Consider the following 15,597-nt stretch of genomic DNA (forward strand, 5'->3'; position numbering starts at 1 on the left):
ACAGAGAGTCACAGACTGTTCAAAAATGAAGTTAATGAGACACGAGAAACAAAGCAGCACCTCGCTTCATCCCACTTTCTGCCTTGCTACTTTTAATTCACTTGTTAAAGAAAATAGCTTTAATTGTTTTTATCTTAACCCGCACATTTCCGCTGTTGAAAGAGTAACAGTGATAACAGTCCCTCTCACCAAACACCCATATTTAAAGCTTTATCCAATACCAGAAATATAGAGTTTCTGTAGTTACAACACGAACAAAGATAGGTTGGCATATCCCAGAGCTTTCAACGAGACATAGCCTCATTTAATGATTTATACATTAAGGCAAACACTACCCGGAATCATTTAATGCGACACATGGGATTAATGGCTGCAGTCAATGTACGGATCTCCTCTCATTGTTTACATTTCGAAACGGTATGTTCCCTGTGTTTTTGAGGCTGTCATTGATACAGGGTCAAACCTAACCCCGCATCGATGATAAATATCGCTAAATTTATATGAAACTATTCTCCCCAAGGCAGCAACAAGCCGACAAGCGGCTAACTAGCCCTGTGAGCTAACTAACCCAGCTCCATCTTTACTGTATCGCCCCGTTTATCCAGAGATGGCAAGTTAGTCTTCATGTCTCAGTTGGCTTTCCTCCTGCTCGGATCTCAAGGACAAACAAATGACTGAGGAGGTATAGCGTCCCGTGAGCCTAAAGGCCAGACAAGATCTTCATTTGAGGAATATCAAAGGTAAGTTCACTATTAGCTTCACTCAAAACAACGTGAAGATGTGTAGTTGTTTGGATGCTGTTTTATCACAGGCTCAGTCTCCACAAAGCACGGATATTTGCTCTGAAGCCGTAGTCAAAGTGTTATCAACAGAAGCAAGCGGGTTATCGGTTTATAGTTTTGTTTTACAGCAGCCAAAAGGTTTAAATTCTTCTTTCCTAGGGTGCACAATGTTCAGTGTACCTCAGAGCTCCAAGTCCGAGTTCCTGGACAAAGCCAGGCAGGCCAGGGAGGAGAGGAAGGGGCAGAAGGAGAAGGAGAGGGCAGCAATCCAAATCCAAGCTCTGGTCAGGAGATTTCTCTGTCGCTGCAGACTCCAGAAGCAAATAAGGTAGTGTCCATTTTTTCATTTTAGATTTACTATTCACCTGTGATTTGAAGAGGTTTGATTTTGATCATTTTGATATTCATTAGCTTTTCTTTTGATATGTTTGCTTCATCATGAGTGAGTTAAGAAATATTAGGTTTAACTGGAACTGTTTGCATGATCATTAGCTCTATGTTTGGTTTGTGTCTCACCAGGAAAGAAGTCGATGACTATTTTCAGACCTCTGAAACTGGGACTTCAAAAAGAAATGCACTTTCAATTTTCAAAATTGCTCGGAAATTACTGTTCATATATCGCCTAGAGGATAAGATGGTGAGTTGCTAGCTATGCTGATTTGGTTAACACAAGTGATGATTAGTAGTAGTAGTATTAGTATAGTATAGTTCACTTTTATAAAAGTGTTTTTTATATAACCTGTTAATCCTCAGCCTTTGTGGAGACTCTTCTTTGGGCAGACTGTGTAAACATGACAGGCATAGCTTAGATTCTTGTCCTGGGCTGTTTGACACAAATGACTCTAATTTTGTACATCACACAGAGGTTCGAGAAGCTGTGTCGTGCTATTCTTGCCAGCATGGAGGTTGAAAATGAACCTAAGGTGAGTGTGCTCACATTTTACTCTTCACATTTTAGACATTCTTATATGAAAAGTAATGTCTCAGTGTTTTCACATTTGGCTCTCAGGTCTGGTATGTGTCCTTGGCTCTCTCCAAAGACCTCACTATTCCCTGGCTCAAGCAGATAAAAGATGTGCTGTGGACCTGCTGTCAGCTGCTGAAAAAATTAAAGGTTAGTCTTGATTTCAAACAGGAAAATGTGATTTGTTATTCATCTCATGATATACACAGTACATATGATCACTCTGTGTTTTGTGATTTGCAGCCTGACGTACTTCAGGACAATAAATTGGTAACTCTGTACCTCACCATGCTGGTGACCTTCACGGACACTTCAACCTGGCGGATAGTCCGCGGGAAGGGTATGTCTCAAGTGAAGCAAAGGTTATTGATAACTTTTGTTATTGTGGGTCATGGTTTCTGCTAAGAAAAACACAATATTTTCCCCCTGTTATTTTAGGAGAAGCACTCAGACCTGCTTTGATGAGGATCTGTGAAAATATCATGGGCCATCTCAATCAAAAGGGATTCTATTCAATACTGCAGGTTTAGTACTACAGCTCATACTTTTTCAATTTTATCAAGAGATTCAATAAAGTAGTGTGTTACCTATTTTCCTCTTCAGTGCCAGCTGTTATTTTATGAATAATGCTATATATTATATGTAATTTAAATTTCTCTCATTTAGATCTTGCTGACTAATGGCTTGGCCCGTTCTAAACCATCTCTGTCCAAAGGCACTCTAACAGCTATCTTCACTTTGTCATTAAGGTGAGTCTGATGCCAGTGACTCCACAGATGTGCTTTTCAAAATAAGAGCTAAAAAAACCTGTATATTCCAATAAAACACATAAAGTGAAGGAGACATGTTATATCATGTTTGCTTTGTATTATCAAGTTTTTTTTTTGCAGGTTCTCCTTTTAACTACATCTAGTATTTTTCAGGCCTGTCATTGCTGCTCACTTCTCCGATAACCTGCTAAGATCATTCCTCATCCACATCATGTCAGTTCCAGCCGTTGTATACCACCTCAATGTGCTCACTCCAGAGGTAAAAACGCTGTAATACGTCTTACCAACGTTTATGATCATTTGAACTATTAGAGTGGAGGTTTTAATATCTGCTCTGTGTCAACAGTGTATGGCATCCATCCAGACGCACGACCTCCTGCGGAAGTTCATTTTGTTTCTCAGCCGGGAAGAACAGTGTTCAGACATCTGTGTGTGTCTGGAGGGGAGTCACACACTCTGCTTACTTGGTATAGTACTTTGGATAAATGCAGGCTTGCACTTTCACCGATCTGATCTAGTTGTGTATGAATGAGAGTATCAATCTGTGTCCTTGTGACTGCATCTTTCTCATGTGTGATAGGCAACCTGATTCATTTGGGTTACCTTAATGAGAAAGTCCTTGAAGAGGAGGCTGGCCATTTTGTGAAGGACCTGACTGATATGCTGTCCTACTGCCAGAGATACGTATCCCAAAAGAAGTCCAACCTTACTCACTGGCATCCTGTCCTGGGGTGGTTCTCACAAACCGTGGACTACGGGTCAGTAAAAGAGATACTGTTTACTGAAATGAACTCAGCTGGACTCCCTTTTAACTTAAGCTATTGCACAAATAAAACACTTCAAGATGTAGATTACAAAGATGGCTAATGGACTTCCTCAGGCTGCCTGATGGTTCCAGAGGAAGAGCTCACTTTTCCTTTGTTAAAAGACTAATGCCAGACATACCTGACTTTTCCCTCTCTGCGTCTTCTGTTCTCCGTAGCCTGAATGAGTCAATGCCGCTGGTCACTAAGCAGCTTCAGTACCTGTGGGGCGTTTCTGTCATTCGAACACTCTTCAGTGACGTCCTCTCTAAAAAGCTGGAGAGTCAGGAGCCCACTCCCCCACCTCCACAGCCTAGCACTTCGCAAAACAATCTACCAGTTAAAAGTGAGTTATAAACCCAAAGCTATTGTAATATTTCAAAATAAGTACAATCTTTTGGGGTATTTTTTAAAAAAAAAAGAAAATTTGGAAGTTTCATGAAGGTTCTTTGGATCCCCTGTGTGCTGTGTCTGTGTTGACAGACCTCTTCAAGCGAGCATTTCAGAAGTCGGCCTCTGTGAGAAACATCTTGAAACCAGTAGGAGGGAAACGAGTCGACTCTGCTGAAGTTCAGAAGGTGTGCAGCATTTGTGTGCTCTACCAGACAGCTCTGTCTACACTGACACAAATACGCCTCCAGATCCTCACTGGTCAGTAACAGAATCTTCCATTTGTTTTTAATATTATACAGTATTTTGAAGCACCCTGGAAAGGTCATTGTCACCGTACATTCTCTGTTTTTCTGCAGGTCTGACACATCTTGATGACCTTTTGCCCAAGCTTTGGGCCTTCATCTGTGAGCTTGGTCCTCAGGGAGGCCTCAAACTCTTCATGGAGTGTCTGAACAATGACACTGAAGAGTCCAAGCAGCTCCTGTCCATGCTCATGCTTTTCTGTGACTGCTCACGGCACCTCATCACGTAATTTCTTATACTTTTTATACTGTGTTGTGCATAAGACGCCCAACTTTATAGGCAATTCTTTGTGACATACTGTAAACATGTTACAGAATTCTGGATGACATTGAAGTCTATGAAGAACAGACATCTTTCAAGATAGAGGAACTCATCACTATCTCCTCATTTCTGAACACATTTGTGTACAAGATGATATGGGATGGCATCTTAGGTGTGTATCCTAACTGAATCTTGAAAGTTATGATGATGGCAGCTAATTAAAAGGTATATTTTTATACTGAAAAGCTGTTCTGTGTTTCATAGAAAATGCTAAGGGAGAGAAACTAGAGTTGTTCCACAGTGTTCATGGCTGGCTCATGGTGCTTTATGAACGAGACTGCAGGCGAAGATTCACCCCTGATGACCACTGGCTACGCAAGTAAATACAAAAACTGAAACACAGAATATCTGTTGATATTCTAAGCACACCGGCCTTCTATTTCAGAAAAGACCGCTTTGTGATAAAATCTCACCTGTATGTCTTTGTGGTGTTGCATTCAGGGACCTGAAGCCCAGTCTGCTGTTCCAAGAGCTGGAGAAAGGAAAGAAAAGAGCTCAGCTTTTACTACAGTACATCCCACATGTCATTCCGCATAAGAACGTGAGTAACCAGGATCTTTGATTTTAAGGTGTCATTTTCATTATCAGGTGTATGATTGCTTTATCCTCTGCATTTTAGAGGGTGCTGCTGTTCAGGAACATCGTTACAAAGGAAAAAGAAAATTTGGGATTGGTAGAAACAAGCTCAGCTTCACCACATGTCACCCATATTACCATTCGTCGCTCACGCATGTTGGAGGTAACAAACAAATCAGATCGAGTTTAAAGTTTCAATGTGTTATACAACATAAGTCTTCCCAAATTAATGCTTACTTCCTGCTTCTTAGGATGGATATGACCAGCTCCGTCGGCTGCCAGTGAATTCTATTAAAGGCGTCATTCGTGTGAAGTTTGTTAATGACCTGGGAGTGGACGAGGCTGGTATCGACCAGGATGGTGTCTTCAAAGAGTTCCTAGAAGAGATCATTAAGAAGGTGTTCAATCCTGCTCTCAACCTGTTCAAGGTAATTAGGGCAAATACTGTGCTACTGCTTTCAACCACTAGACCTCTGCTGCTGACTTTGATTGTATATGTTTTGTATGATATGATGTTTATTTTTCCACAGACTACAAGTGGAAATGAAAGGCTGTATCCTTCACCCACCTCTTACATCCATGAAAACCACCTGCAGCTGTTTGAGTTTGTGGGGAAGATGCTCGGGAAAGCTGTCTACGAGGTGCCTATCATCTCTAAAGAAATGCCTAATTTCCTGTTCTCATTCTGAACGCAGTGTTCTAGGTGGCCTTCAATTATTGTATCTTCATTACTTCTGTGTATTCAGGGCATCGTTGTGGACGTCCCGTTTGCCTCCTTCTTTCTCAGTCAAGTCTTGGGTCACCACCACAGCACTTTTTACAGCTCCATCGATGAGCTTCCCTCACTGGACTCTGAGTTTTACAAAAACCTCACGTCCATCAAGGTCAGAAAAAAATTACACTTGTACTGTCAATTATTGTATTTACTCCAATATGCCAAGTTTTCATCTCTAGCGCACATTGTTGTAGTTTGGTGTCCAATGTTGAACCAACATTTCATATTTGATTTTTCAGCGCTATGATGGAGATGTAGGGGATCTAGGACTGACGTTATCCTATGACGAAGATGTCATGGGGCAGGTAAGGATGGAAAACGTGGAAGATATGAAACAATGCAGTTGAATACATGATCATCATTTGTCAAAAGTTTCTTGATCTGTTCCTTAACAGCTTGTCTGTCATGAGCTGATACCTGGGGGGAAAACCATGCCAGTCACCAATGAAAACAAGTATGTAAATACAGATTAAGGTGAAAAGGTATTTGGGAACTGACCCATTTTAAATATAAGTTGTTGGACCTTTTGCTAATTGTTTTGTTCCTGCATCTCCTGCAGGATCAGCTACATCCACCTCATGGCTCACTTCCGGATGCACACGCAGATTAAGGAGCAAACTGCAGCTTTTATTCGAGGCTTCCGCAGCATCATTAACCCAGAGTGGCTGCACATGTTTTCCACACCTGAGGTCCAGCGCCTTGTTTCAGGAGACAATGCTGAGATTGATCTAGATGACCTCAAGTATGTAACATTTCATCTTTCATCAAGTCTGTAATATAATTTCATTTGATTGATATAGTCCCTTACTGTACCCACTCACCACAACAATTATACTGATTATGTCTTTAGTAAATGCACAACTACAGCAACATGTTTCCATTACTTCAGCTGTCTTCTCAAGACAAATAGGGATATTTCCTTCATCTATTTATAGAGGCAGTTTAAGATGCTCATTACTGATGTTTTCCTCTCTTCTTACAGGAAACACACAGTCTATTATGGAGGATTTCACAGCAGCCATCGTGTCATCATCTGGCTGTGGGACATCCTGTCCAGTGACTTCAATGCTGAAGAGAGGGCTATGTTCCTTAAAGTAAGCTGTCCTTTGTATGTCACAACCAAAAGCCTTTAACTTCTAACACAAGGTGGTTTAACCATCGTCTCTCATTGTTTTTCATATGTGTTTACAGTTTGTTACCAGCTGTTCAAGGCCACCTCTTCTAGGTTTTGCCTACCTCAAACCACCTTTCTCCATCCGCTGTGTGGAAGTTTCAGATGATCAGGTGATGAGCTGTTAAGTTTGTGTTGTAGCTGGCATGTATGTATGTGTTAATGTTTTTACTAACAGAGCATTTACTGTGCCTAGGACACTGGAGACACCCTCGGCAGTGTTCTTAGGGGCTTTTTCACTATCCGCAAGAAGGAGCCTGGTGGCCGACTTCCCACGTCATCAACTTGCTTCAACCTGCTCAAGCTGCCCAACTACAGCAAGAAGAGCATCCTGCGTGACAAGCTGCGCTACGCTATCAGCATGAACACAGGCTTTGAGCTCTCCTAACTCAGATGCACCAGGACAATCTGCAATGGAGGCTTGTGTTGAACAGCCTGAACCTAGCAAGAGGCTCGGCTTACCTGGACTGGAGCCTGTCACGTCAAAGGGGCATTGCCTAAACAAAAGGGGAATCATGAAGGACCTACGAAGTCTCCTTTTGTCTCTTTTTAAACCTGGATGAGCTCTGCTCTACGACAGCCCACTCCCTCACATCAAAGGGGATGCTGTTTCTGCAGCACAATCTAATCTTAAGCATCTCCCTCTGCCACTCCAAAAATTCAATATGTCGTGTATTTAACTTGATAAAATACGGATATACAGTGGCTAGATCTCTGTTTCTCAGGCTTAACAAAATCATTCTTGGACCTGACACTCCCATTTCAAGCGAACTGGAAAGCAATACAGATGCAATGCAAGCCATCAGACACGTGGTTGACTCAGTCGAGAGAAACCAAGCGATGCATTGTTAATATACTTACATGCTTGGACTCCATTATCCAAGCAACTTTTAGCTGATATTGGATGAGTCTTAAAATGTTTTGTTGAACATGATGCATTTTTATAAATGGAAGACAAATCAATGTCTTGTGTTCAACCTCCATGAAGGCGGAGTAGCTCACAACAGTAATCCTGTGTTGATTACATTATGTCCCATTTCCAAGAAAATCACATTGACCTCATTCCATTTCTCCCTACAGTCACCTGAGAGAAATGTTTGCCCGCTGGTTTGTGTGTTCTTAGTATGTTTGAAAATCGAATATCTGCTCAGTTGTGGTGAAGCAGCAGATGATTTCTTGACATGAAAGAAATTTGACCATGTTATTGTTTGGTTAAAAAAAAAATGTTCTGAAACTGGATATGTTATGTCCTAATTTGTATCTGCCCAGAAGAGCAGACGCGGCCGAAATGTTCATGTCACACGTATTCTTGACCTACAATGTAAAGTCAACAATCAGTGATGTTAGTTTTTGTATGTAATGTAAAAATGAAGATTTCTCACTACACCTTTCAATAATGCTGAGTGCCTCATGTATCCCCCCTCCCCCTGCTGTCGCGTCTGAGTGTATTTCAGTAACCAGTAACCACGTATATTGGAAACAAGCCATACAAATGGGGGCTATGTACTTGGACTTGTTCTCTGCTACTACTAACAAGATGCAGAAATCCAAACACTGTACTACCACTACAACAACACCGTCAACCGAGGAGGGATTTACTACGACGCTCTCTGATCTCTGTGGACTTCTTAAGCCATTGAAAAGAATTTGAGGTGTAAAAACCTCTCAACATGATGTCATGGACTGGTTCATCAACCAAATGTGACTGCTCGATTTGATGTTCCCTTTAGATGGAAATGTTGCAAATGTTTCTGCTGTTTGTGGCTTTAGGGGAAAGGGATGTGAGGGTGAATGTTACCTTATAAGCCTAAATATCACTTTACACAGGGTTCAATTACATCATAAAGTTAAGGAAGAGACTTCTTGGTCATTTACCTGAACAACGATTGCAACTTTCAAAGAAAGGGTTAAAAGAAAAATATCTTTACCAACTTCTTTATTATGCAAAAAATGTTTTCTGTCATGAATGAGTATGAATACTTTTGTTAATAAGTAACAACACAACACAAGCTATAGCTCATTGTTGCCATGTTTCTAACTAGTAATATGATGGCCACTAACAAAAAAAAAGATAATTAAAATGCAACCATTTTATATATATATATATATATATATATATATAATGTATAACAGTAGTTGTATAGAATTTACCTGCAGTCTACTAATGAGATTAAGCTATTTTCAAATCTGACAAATCACTCTTGATCTTTTCAAGAAATGGAAGAAATGGAAATGGAAACGCTGCAAATGGATTTTACAGGACACACACACAACAGTGTGAGTGTGTGTTCATGTGCCAGAGAGATGAAAGATACCTCACAAGCTCGTCTGTGTCGTCTGATGAGGTCACTCATCTGTTTTAAATGATGTCAACAGTAGGCTAGACTTTAAATGTACCAGTGAGGACTGCTGATACTGACTTTGGATATCCTCTCTTTTAGTACAAATAAATAAATAAAAAATGATCCTGGAAATGCTCCCACCCTTCCTGTGAAAGTTTTCCTCTCCTCTTAAAAGTGTCTTTGAAACTGGCTGCACTACAGTATGGAGTGTGTTGTGGAAAAAAAAGGAGATTCCTCATGTAAGATTTGTCCATGTGTAAGATCATTTTTTTTTTTTTTTTTTCCCCTGTAATGTTAAATCATGTACACCAGTATTATATAAATCCTTTTCTTTAAATCATTCGCACATAATGGGTGTTTTCTTTTCGTCAGAACATCAGTGCCTCACCTCTTAATTTAGAAATTAAATGAACTTATTGCCAACACCTGCTGTGTTTGGAGGCCCGCTCAAAAGTCCACCGCGGAGCTACGCAGGGCACCCGAGTACTTCCGTTCCTCTAGAAACCTGCTGACAACCTTAAGGAGAGGCCGTGGGATTCAGAATGCCTCACAACACCTCATTTTCTGCTTTTGTCGAAAAACGTGCGGCGCGGATTATGGTGTGAATGCGCACGTCTGAGTCACATCCTCCGTTGTGCTCGGTCCCTGCGCCGTGTGACCCGAACCCGCAGAGCACCAATGAGCAGCAGCCCGCCGAGCCCTTCTCCAGCCCGATGGTTCAAAGCGTTGCGCAGGTAAATGACTTACTGCATTTTAATCAGATAATCAAAACTTGCAAAACAGGCTGTCACGTTTTATGGGAAGTATTTTATTTTTTTTCAGTTGAGTGGGTTTGCTGCAGTTAATGAGGAATGAAAATGAATGAGGTAGCTCTGCCGTCCCCTGGCTCACCTCCGCTATGATGCGCCGCAGGAGCTGGGTTAAAGATTAGACTTGTTGGTTTATGCGCATCACCTGATTGGCTGGAGTTATTAGGGTTTTCACTATCCTCCCTGCTAGCAATGCCAAGGCTTAACTGCACAGTAACTCAATTCAGAGAGGCCAGCGGCAGAGAAATCTGGACTGGAATAAATATGAGTGGAAAAGTGAGGGCATGCAATGCTTGTCAGAGGAATGGCCGGTTAACATGCAGAAGGTATTGTGCTAACATATGGACTGAGAATGTGTTGAATTGCCTTGTAGAGTATTAAATTGGCTACTGTTCCAGGACTAGGCTGGGGGAGCCATGTTTGAAGACGTACCCTCTGGAGTGTGTGGATCTGCTGAGAAGGGCCAGACTTGCCTTTCAAGCTGGACGCACCCTCAAGGAGAACTTCAGACTGGCTCAGCTGGAGGCTGTGGTGCGGATGCTGGAGGAGCATGAGTGTGACTTTGTAGATGCTCTTGGAAGGGACCTTCACAAGGTGAGGGTAATCTCATCTTTCTAGCTGTGAGTATTGACATAATGGTCCAAATAGTCACCTCTTGGCATATTTGTCTTTTTATGACCAGCCACGGTTTGAGACGGTTGTTTCAGAACTGATGCTTGTGAAGAATGAAGCACTTCATGCCATCAACAACCTGAAAAAGTGGATGCAGCCGCAGCATGTGGAAAGAAACCTGGTGAGACTATGCTGTTTGTAAGGCCCATTTCCCCCAAAACATTTTTATAATATTATCGGGATTATTCATGACTTGCACAACCTTTCGGAGAGAACATTCCGTCTTGCTGCTATAAAGAAATGTATTGTGCTGAGCTCGCCAAAGCAGATTAAAACTAAGTTGCCTTGCCCTTATTGTAAGAACAGAGTGGGCCAATGCCTTTTTACTCCTCTCTGTTTGTCAGCCTGTGCACTTATAAACTCTGCTGGCTTGACAAACTCCTGACTGTTCTGTTTCTCTTGTAACCTCATTTTGTCTGACTGGTTTAGTCCACCACGTTGGACGAGTGTCTGGTGGTCAGTGAGCCGCTGGGGGTGGTGTTTATCATGGGGACCTGGTGTAGTCCTGTCCAAATGTGTCTGGTGCCGCTGGTAGGGGCCATCGCAGCAGGTGCAGCAAACACATTCATTTAATCACTGATTTTTTTTATTTATTTATTTTTTTTTCTACACACAAGCTTAGAGAGGATCTGACAGTCACTGATAATGTTTGGTTCATTTGTGCAGGAAACTGCGCCATCATCAGTCCGTCTGAGTGCACCGCTCACACATCAGAGCTTCTCCATCGTCTCATTCCTTTTTACTTGGATAATGTGAGTAGTTTCAAGCAATCAGGAGAATAGATTGCTCTTCTGAGTGCAATTCTGCGAATGACACTTGACCTTTAATGTCTCATAAAGAGTAACGTTTGTGTTTCTTTGACCTAATGTTGACTCTTAAGTAGATAATCTAATGGATAAGATGGTTCTGGATTTTGATTCCACTCATCACAGATAATGAGGTCAGATAAATGGAGAACTGTCAGTGGCTGCAATCAGAGCAAAACCCTTCTCTCTTATTGTGGATTTCATTAAGGTAGCTTAATGACTTGTGAGAATAAAACTTAAGATGATTTGCCTTTTAGTCTGTGTGCTTTCAAAGGGGTCATTCCTTCAGTCCAAATAAGCAGTTTTTATGTGACATGAGATTTTATAGAGGTTAGATGTGGTCAAATCTGGAAGTATGGAAACCTCTCCACCTTTTGTTATCCAACATTGACTGGAATGCTGACTTTCAAACGATGGTTTTGCAGATGTACTACAACACTCCAGTTAATATGTAATGATCTGATCTAAAATTCTCATTTCCCTCAAGGAATGCTTCCAGGTGATTCTTGCAGGCACAAATGATTTGCCTGAAGTTGTGGAGCTCAAATTTGATCATGTGTTCTTTACAGGTAAAGATGAAATCACCCTCAAAAATAAATGTAATGCAGATTTATTGAACTATTCCAAATGTGTAAAGGATGGCTGTCATTTTGTAGGAAACAGAGGGGAGGGAAGCAGAATTGCTCAGGCTGCAGCTCGCACTCTCACACCTGTCACCCTGATATTGGGAGGCAAAAATCCATGTTATGTGGACCAAAACTGTGACATTGCCACCACCGCGCAGCGCGTTGCTTGGGCTCGTTTCCACAATGCCGGACAGAGCTTGGTGGCTCCAGATTACATTCTGTGCCACGTGAATGTCAAAGAACGGCTGGTACAGGCCCTGAAATGCTGCCTGATGCAATTCTATGGTTCTGATCCCAGAGAATCCCGCAGCCTTGGCCGCATGGTCAATCTGGAGATCTTTAACCGTACAAGAGACATGCTGTGGAGATCTGGCAAGGTGGCTGTGGGTGGGCAGGTGATAGAAGCAGAGAAATATATTGGTAAGAATTCTCCATGTTGGATTCCTCAAAAATAAAGCCAGCAAATTCATTCATTCAATTCTGATGCTGTTGTACACTCACATTTTTTTTTCTCTATCCAAAGCACCAACAATTTTGACGGAGGTGACGGAATCAGACCCCATCATGGAACAGGATGTTTTTGGCCCAATTCTCCCTATTCTGACTGTGAACAGTGTGGATGAGGCTATAGCCTTCATTAATAAGCAAGAGAAACCTCTCTGTGTGTATACATATTCCAGCAACAGTAAGGTACGTGGCAACATCTAACGTTAAAACACTGAAGAAATTGTCCTGCCTTGGGTTAGACAACATGCACTCTGACCATGTGTTGGCCTTCCTGGCACTGCAGATCATTTCAAGACTAATGAATGAGACCTCTAGTGGAGGCTTTTGCTCCAATGACAGCGTCCTGCAGAGTCTGATGGTGGCTCTGCCTTTCGGTGGAGTAGGTAAGTCTGTTGCATCACTGTATTAAAATATGCCAAACATAGTGGTGGTATAATATTACCAGCAATCTGTCCACTCTCCCAACATTTTTTTTCTGACAGGTGCCAGTGGAATGGGTTCTTATCACGGCCGCTACAGCTTTGATACCTTCTCTCACAGGAAATCATGCCTGCTGAGAGGCACGCGGTTTGAATGTGTCACTTATCTGCGTTATCCGCCCTATGAGGACCGCAATCTGTCTCTAATGACATGGGCCAGTGCCCTGTCCCAGAAGAGCCAGGGATGGTGCCAGATCCTGTGACTGTGTGGGAGGGTGGTAGCAGAGCCATGTTGGAAGACAAGCAAGTGCCCCCCTAGGTCGTGAACAGTCTTGACATGCAAATGTATTGTTAGTGCACTGAAAAGAGATGAGAGCAAATTCAGTGGCCATGTTTCACAGAGGATTTCCATATTAGTTTAATCTCAGAGTGGGATGACAATTGTGGGGCCAACAAGAACGAGGGTTAATCTCAATTTAATTTAATGTTTCTCTGGAGAACTACCTTAACTGTACATCAACTCAACTGAATGTATGTGTTTGAGAAAACATTACCTGTGCACAATTAAATGACCGGATACCAATATTTTGGGTGTACATGTACTGACTGAGTGGTTAAAGATTTAGCCACAGTCGATTTTATTATGACCTGTGTTCTCACAATAAGACAAGAAAAAAGTTGCACCAAATCAAGAAAATAATTTTGGACCTCATTCATATTTATTAATATATTTACAATATAACTGAAGTATCTGCATCAACCATCCCCAAAATCAAACTTTGTCTTAATCCTCGTGACAATGTGGTCATTCAGGTCTTTTGTAGATTTTCTCCTCATTGCCTTCTTTCATGGCTGCGTATCTGGCCACAGTGAACAGGTAGTCGCTCAATCTGAGTGAAAATGTAGGGACAGTTATCAAGGGTGGTGGAGGAACCATGTTCTGATATTTAAATTTAAAGCACAAGACTGACCTGTTCAGAAACTTGGCAACATCTGGATCGGCCTCCCCCGACCGCACAATTGGAGCAACACTATCATGAGAGCAAAGAGCTGTCAGAACCTTCTATACCAGTGAAACAAGACAAATCCTTCAAGATAAGGTTACAACCAAAGAACAAGCTATAACTGACCTGCGTTCTGCTCGCCGACAGACTGTCCGAGCTAAGTGCAAAGCTGCACTGCTCTTCCCTCCAGACTGTTAAACAGAAAGTATAAATGTTGATGCAACAGGAACCTGGACACTCTTAAGAATTCCATGTATACAGGTGCACAAATGGGCTTACAGGTAAAATGAAGTTGGTCAGTGGATGGAGTTCTTTTGTAAAGTTATCAATCCAGGTTTCCAGGTCTGTAATTGGCTGGGCAGTAAATTTTGTTTTCTCTAGCAAAATATGATTAAAAAAAACCAAAAAAAAAACCAAAACATTAAATCTTAAAGCACAGTAAGACACAATACATTTACAATTTTACTTCATTAGATTTGCCAACATACTTATGTGACTTTCTCTTGCAGATGATCGAGGGGTGGCGATATTGGAGCCCACATCTTGTAAAATGCACTGTATCTGCAAAAATACAGTCAGAAATCCTACCTCTGGTGAATGTAAAAATATTAGCACTGAGGAAGTTAATAAATGCAACATGAAAATCAAACCTTGTCCAGCTGATCTGTGAACGTGTGACCTTTGTCGAGGCAAAATTCTCTGGCCAAGCTGTAATGTACAATTCAACATGTTCAACTTCAGGCAAATTAAAGAAGTTTCAAAATTACATGTGACATTTGAATAGTTGACATTTTACCCTATAGCTGATGAAAGCTCATCTGTATTTCCTAAAGCTTCAAAAATATGGTCTTCCTTTGGCCTCCTTTCTCCTGTAAATGTGCTTGAGAAACCTTTTTGGGGAACAGTAAGAATCAAGTCAACTAGAAGAACTATTTACTCTAACAGTATTGTAACACTGTTTTCCCAGTAAATGTGAAAAACCACCTTTGTCTCCAGTTTTGGTGTATATTTTGGGAACCCTGTTGTCTCCCTCAGTGGCATAACTGTTGGAGAAAAGGACAGTTTGTCAGTTTCAAACAACATTCAAGCTCATTATCAAGAATCATGGCATTTGTGCTAAAACTACTTTTATTTTATGTACTTGTGCATATGTTTACCTGTGTAGCAGCTACCTCGCTATCACTTTGCTATATTACACTGACAGTTACATGAATGACACAAACAGGGCTGAACACTTTGCACAAGTACTTTGACAAAGAGCAGGGATGCAGGACTACCTTCTGTCTGAACACAACGTTTTCCATGTCCGGAGCTCTCTCATGAGCCTGCCTGTCCATGCAACACAGCGGAGGTGGGCAGGTTTGATAATAAACGAAGCCATTGTTCAAGCTAACAGCTAACAGCTAAAGTTGACGGATGATGAGTAATGCCTTATGTCCCTCCGTGGTGTCCGTAGTTTATGGGCGTTTCTTTTTGATCGCGCCATTGGTCAACTCACCGGACGCTGATTGGACAGAAGAATATATGTTCAAGTATCTGCGGCGCTGATTGGAT

At 41.6% G+C, this 15,597-nt stretch overlaps 3 protein-coding genes across 8 annotated transcripts; 2 read left to right on the forward strand and 1 right to left on the reverse strand.

The window, feature by feature from the left end:
• Nucleotides 1-172: 172 nt before the first annotated feature.
• Nucleotides 173-9,341, forward strand: ube3b (ubiquitin protein ligase E3B). Its single transcript, XM_071482860.1, has 28 exons — nucleotides 173-417; nucleotides 606-740; nucleotides 942-1,110; nucleotides 1,302-1,419; nucleotides 1,646-1,705; nucleotides 1,792-1,896; nucleotides 1,990-2,086; nucleotides 2,185-2,270; nucleotides 2,413-2,495; nucleotides 2,670-2,775; nucleotides 2,863-2,983; nucleotides 3,097-3,274; nucleotides 3,499-3,665; nucleotides 3,803-3,970; nucleotides 4,069-4,240; nucleotides 4,330-4,448; nucleotides 4,541-4,655; nucleotides 4,778-4,877; nucleotides 4,956-5,075; nucleotides 5,164-5,340; nucleotides 5,443-5,553; nucleotides 5,659-5,796; nucleotides 5,927-5,992; nucleotides 6,083-6,141; nucleotides 6,247-6,429; nucleotides 6,670-6,781; nucleotides 6,879-6,971; nucleotides 7,055-9,341. Exons 3-28 carry the CDS (start codon nucleotides 950-952, stop codon nucleotides 7,244-7,246), a joined length of 3,207 nt encoding a protein of 1,068 aa, XP_071338961.1. The 5' UTR covers nucleotides 173-417; nucleotides 606-740; nucleotides 942-949; the 3' UTR covers nucleotides 7,247-9,341.
• A 335-nt stretch (nucleotides 9,342-9,676) lies between these two features.
• Nucleotides 9,677-14,692, forward strand: aldh3b4 (aldehyde dehydrogenase 3 family, member B4). Of its 5 annotated transcripts, none has more exons than XR_011691628.1 (11): nucleotides 9,799-9,934; nucleotides 10,408-10,603; nucleotides 10,692-10,802; nucleotides 11,111-11,231; nucleotides 11,348-11,433; nucleotides 11,975-12,056; nucleotides 12,144-12,533; nucleotides 12,637-12,803; nucleotides 12,904-13,003; nucleotides 13,103-13,389; nucleotides 14,553-14,692. XR_011691628.1 is itself a non-coding variant. In XM_071482862.1 (11 exons), exons 1-10 carry the CDS (start codon nucleotides 9,879-9,881, stop codon nucleotides 13,300-13,302), a joined length of 1,509 nt encoding a protein of 502 aa, XP_071338963.1. In that variant the 5' UTR covers nucleotides 9,799-9,878; the 3' UTR covers nucleotides 13,303-13,342; nucleotides 14,553-14,692. The 5 variants fall into 5 exon arrangements, 3 of the variants coding, with proteins under 3 accessions (XP_071338965.1, XP_071338963.1, XP_071338962.1); XR_011691627.1 differs by having other exon boundaries at nucleotides 13,103-13,358; XM_071482862.1 differs by having other exon boundaries at nucleotides 13,103-13,342.
• mmab (metabolism of cobalamin associated B) lies at nucleotides 13,737-15,506 on the reverse strand. 2 transcript variants are annotated; one of them, XM_071482868.1, is made up of 9 exons: nucleotides 15,321-15,503; nucleotides 15,028-15,086; nucleotides 14,840-14,933; nucleotides 14,694-14,751; nucleotides 14,532-14,604; nucleotides 14,323-14,420; nucleotides 14,170-14,234; nucleotides 14,011-14,070; nucleotides 13,737-13,929 (listed from the first exon to the last, which is right to left on the reverse strand). In XM_071482868.1, the coding sequence occupies exons 1-9, from the start codon at nucleotides 15,422-15,424 to the stop codon at nucleotides 13,845-13,847; spliced, it is 696 nt and encodes a 231-aa protein (XP_071338969.1). In that variant the 5' UTR covers nucleotides 15,425-15,503; the 3' UTR covers nucleotides 13,737-13,844. The 2 variants fall into 2 exon arrangements, with proteins under 2 accessions (XP_071338969.1, XP_071338970.1); XM_071482869.1 differs by lacking the exon at nucleotides 14,323-14,420 and having other exon boundaries at nucleotides 15,321-15,506.
• Nucleotides 15,507-15,597: the final 91 nt, after the last annotated feature.

Source organism: Trachinotus anak, unplaced genomic scaffold (genome assembly GCF_046630095.1).
Source record: "Trachinotus anak isolate AG129_WGS33_773 ecotype Australia unplaced genomic scaffold, CSIRO_AGI_Tana_v1 ptg000008l, whole genome shotgun sequence".
Lineage (NCBI taxonomy): Eukaryota > Metazoa > Chordata > Actinopteri > Carangiformes > Carangidae > Trachinotus > Trachinotus anak.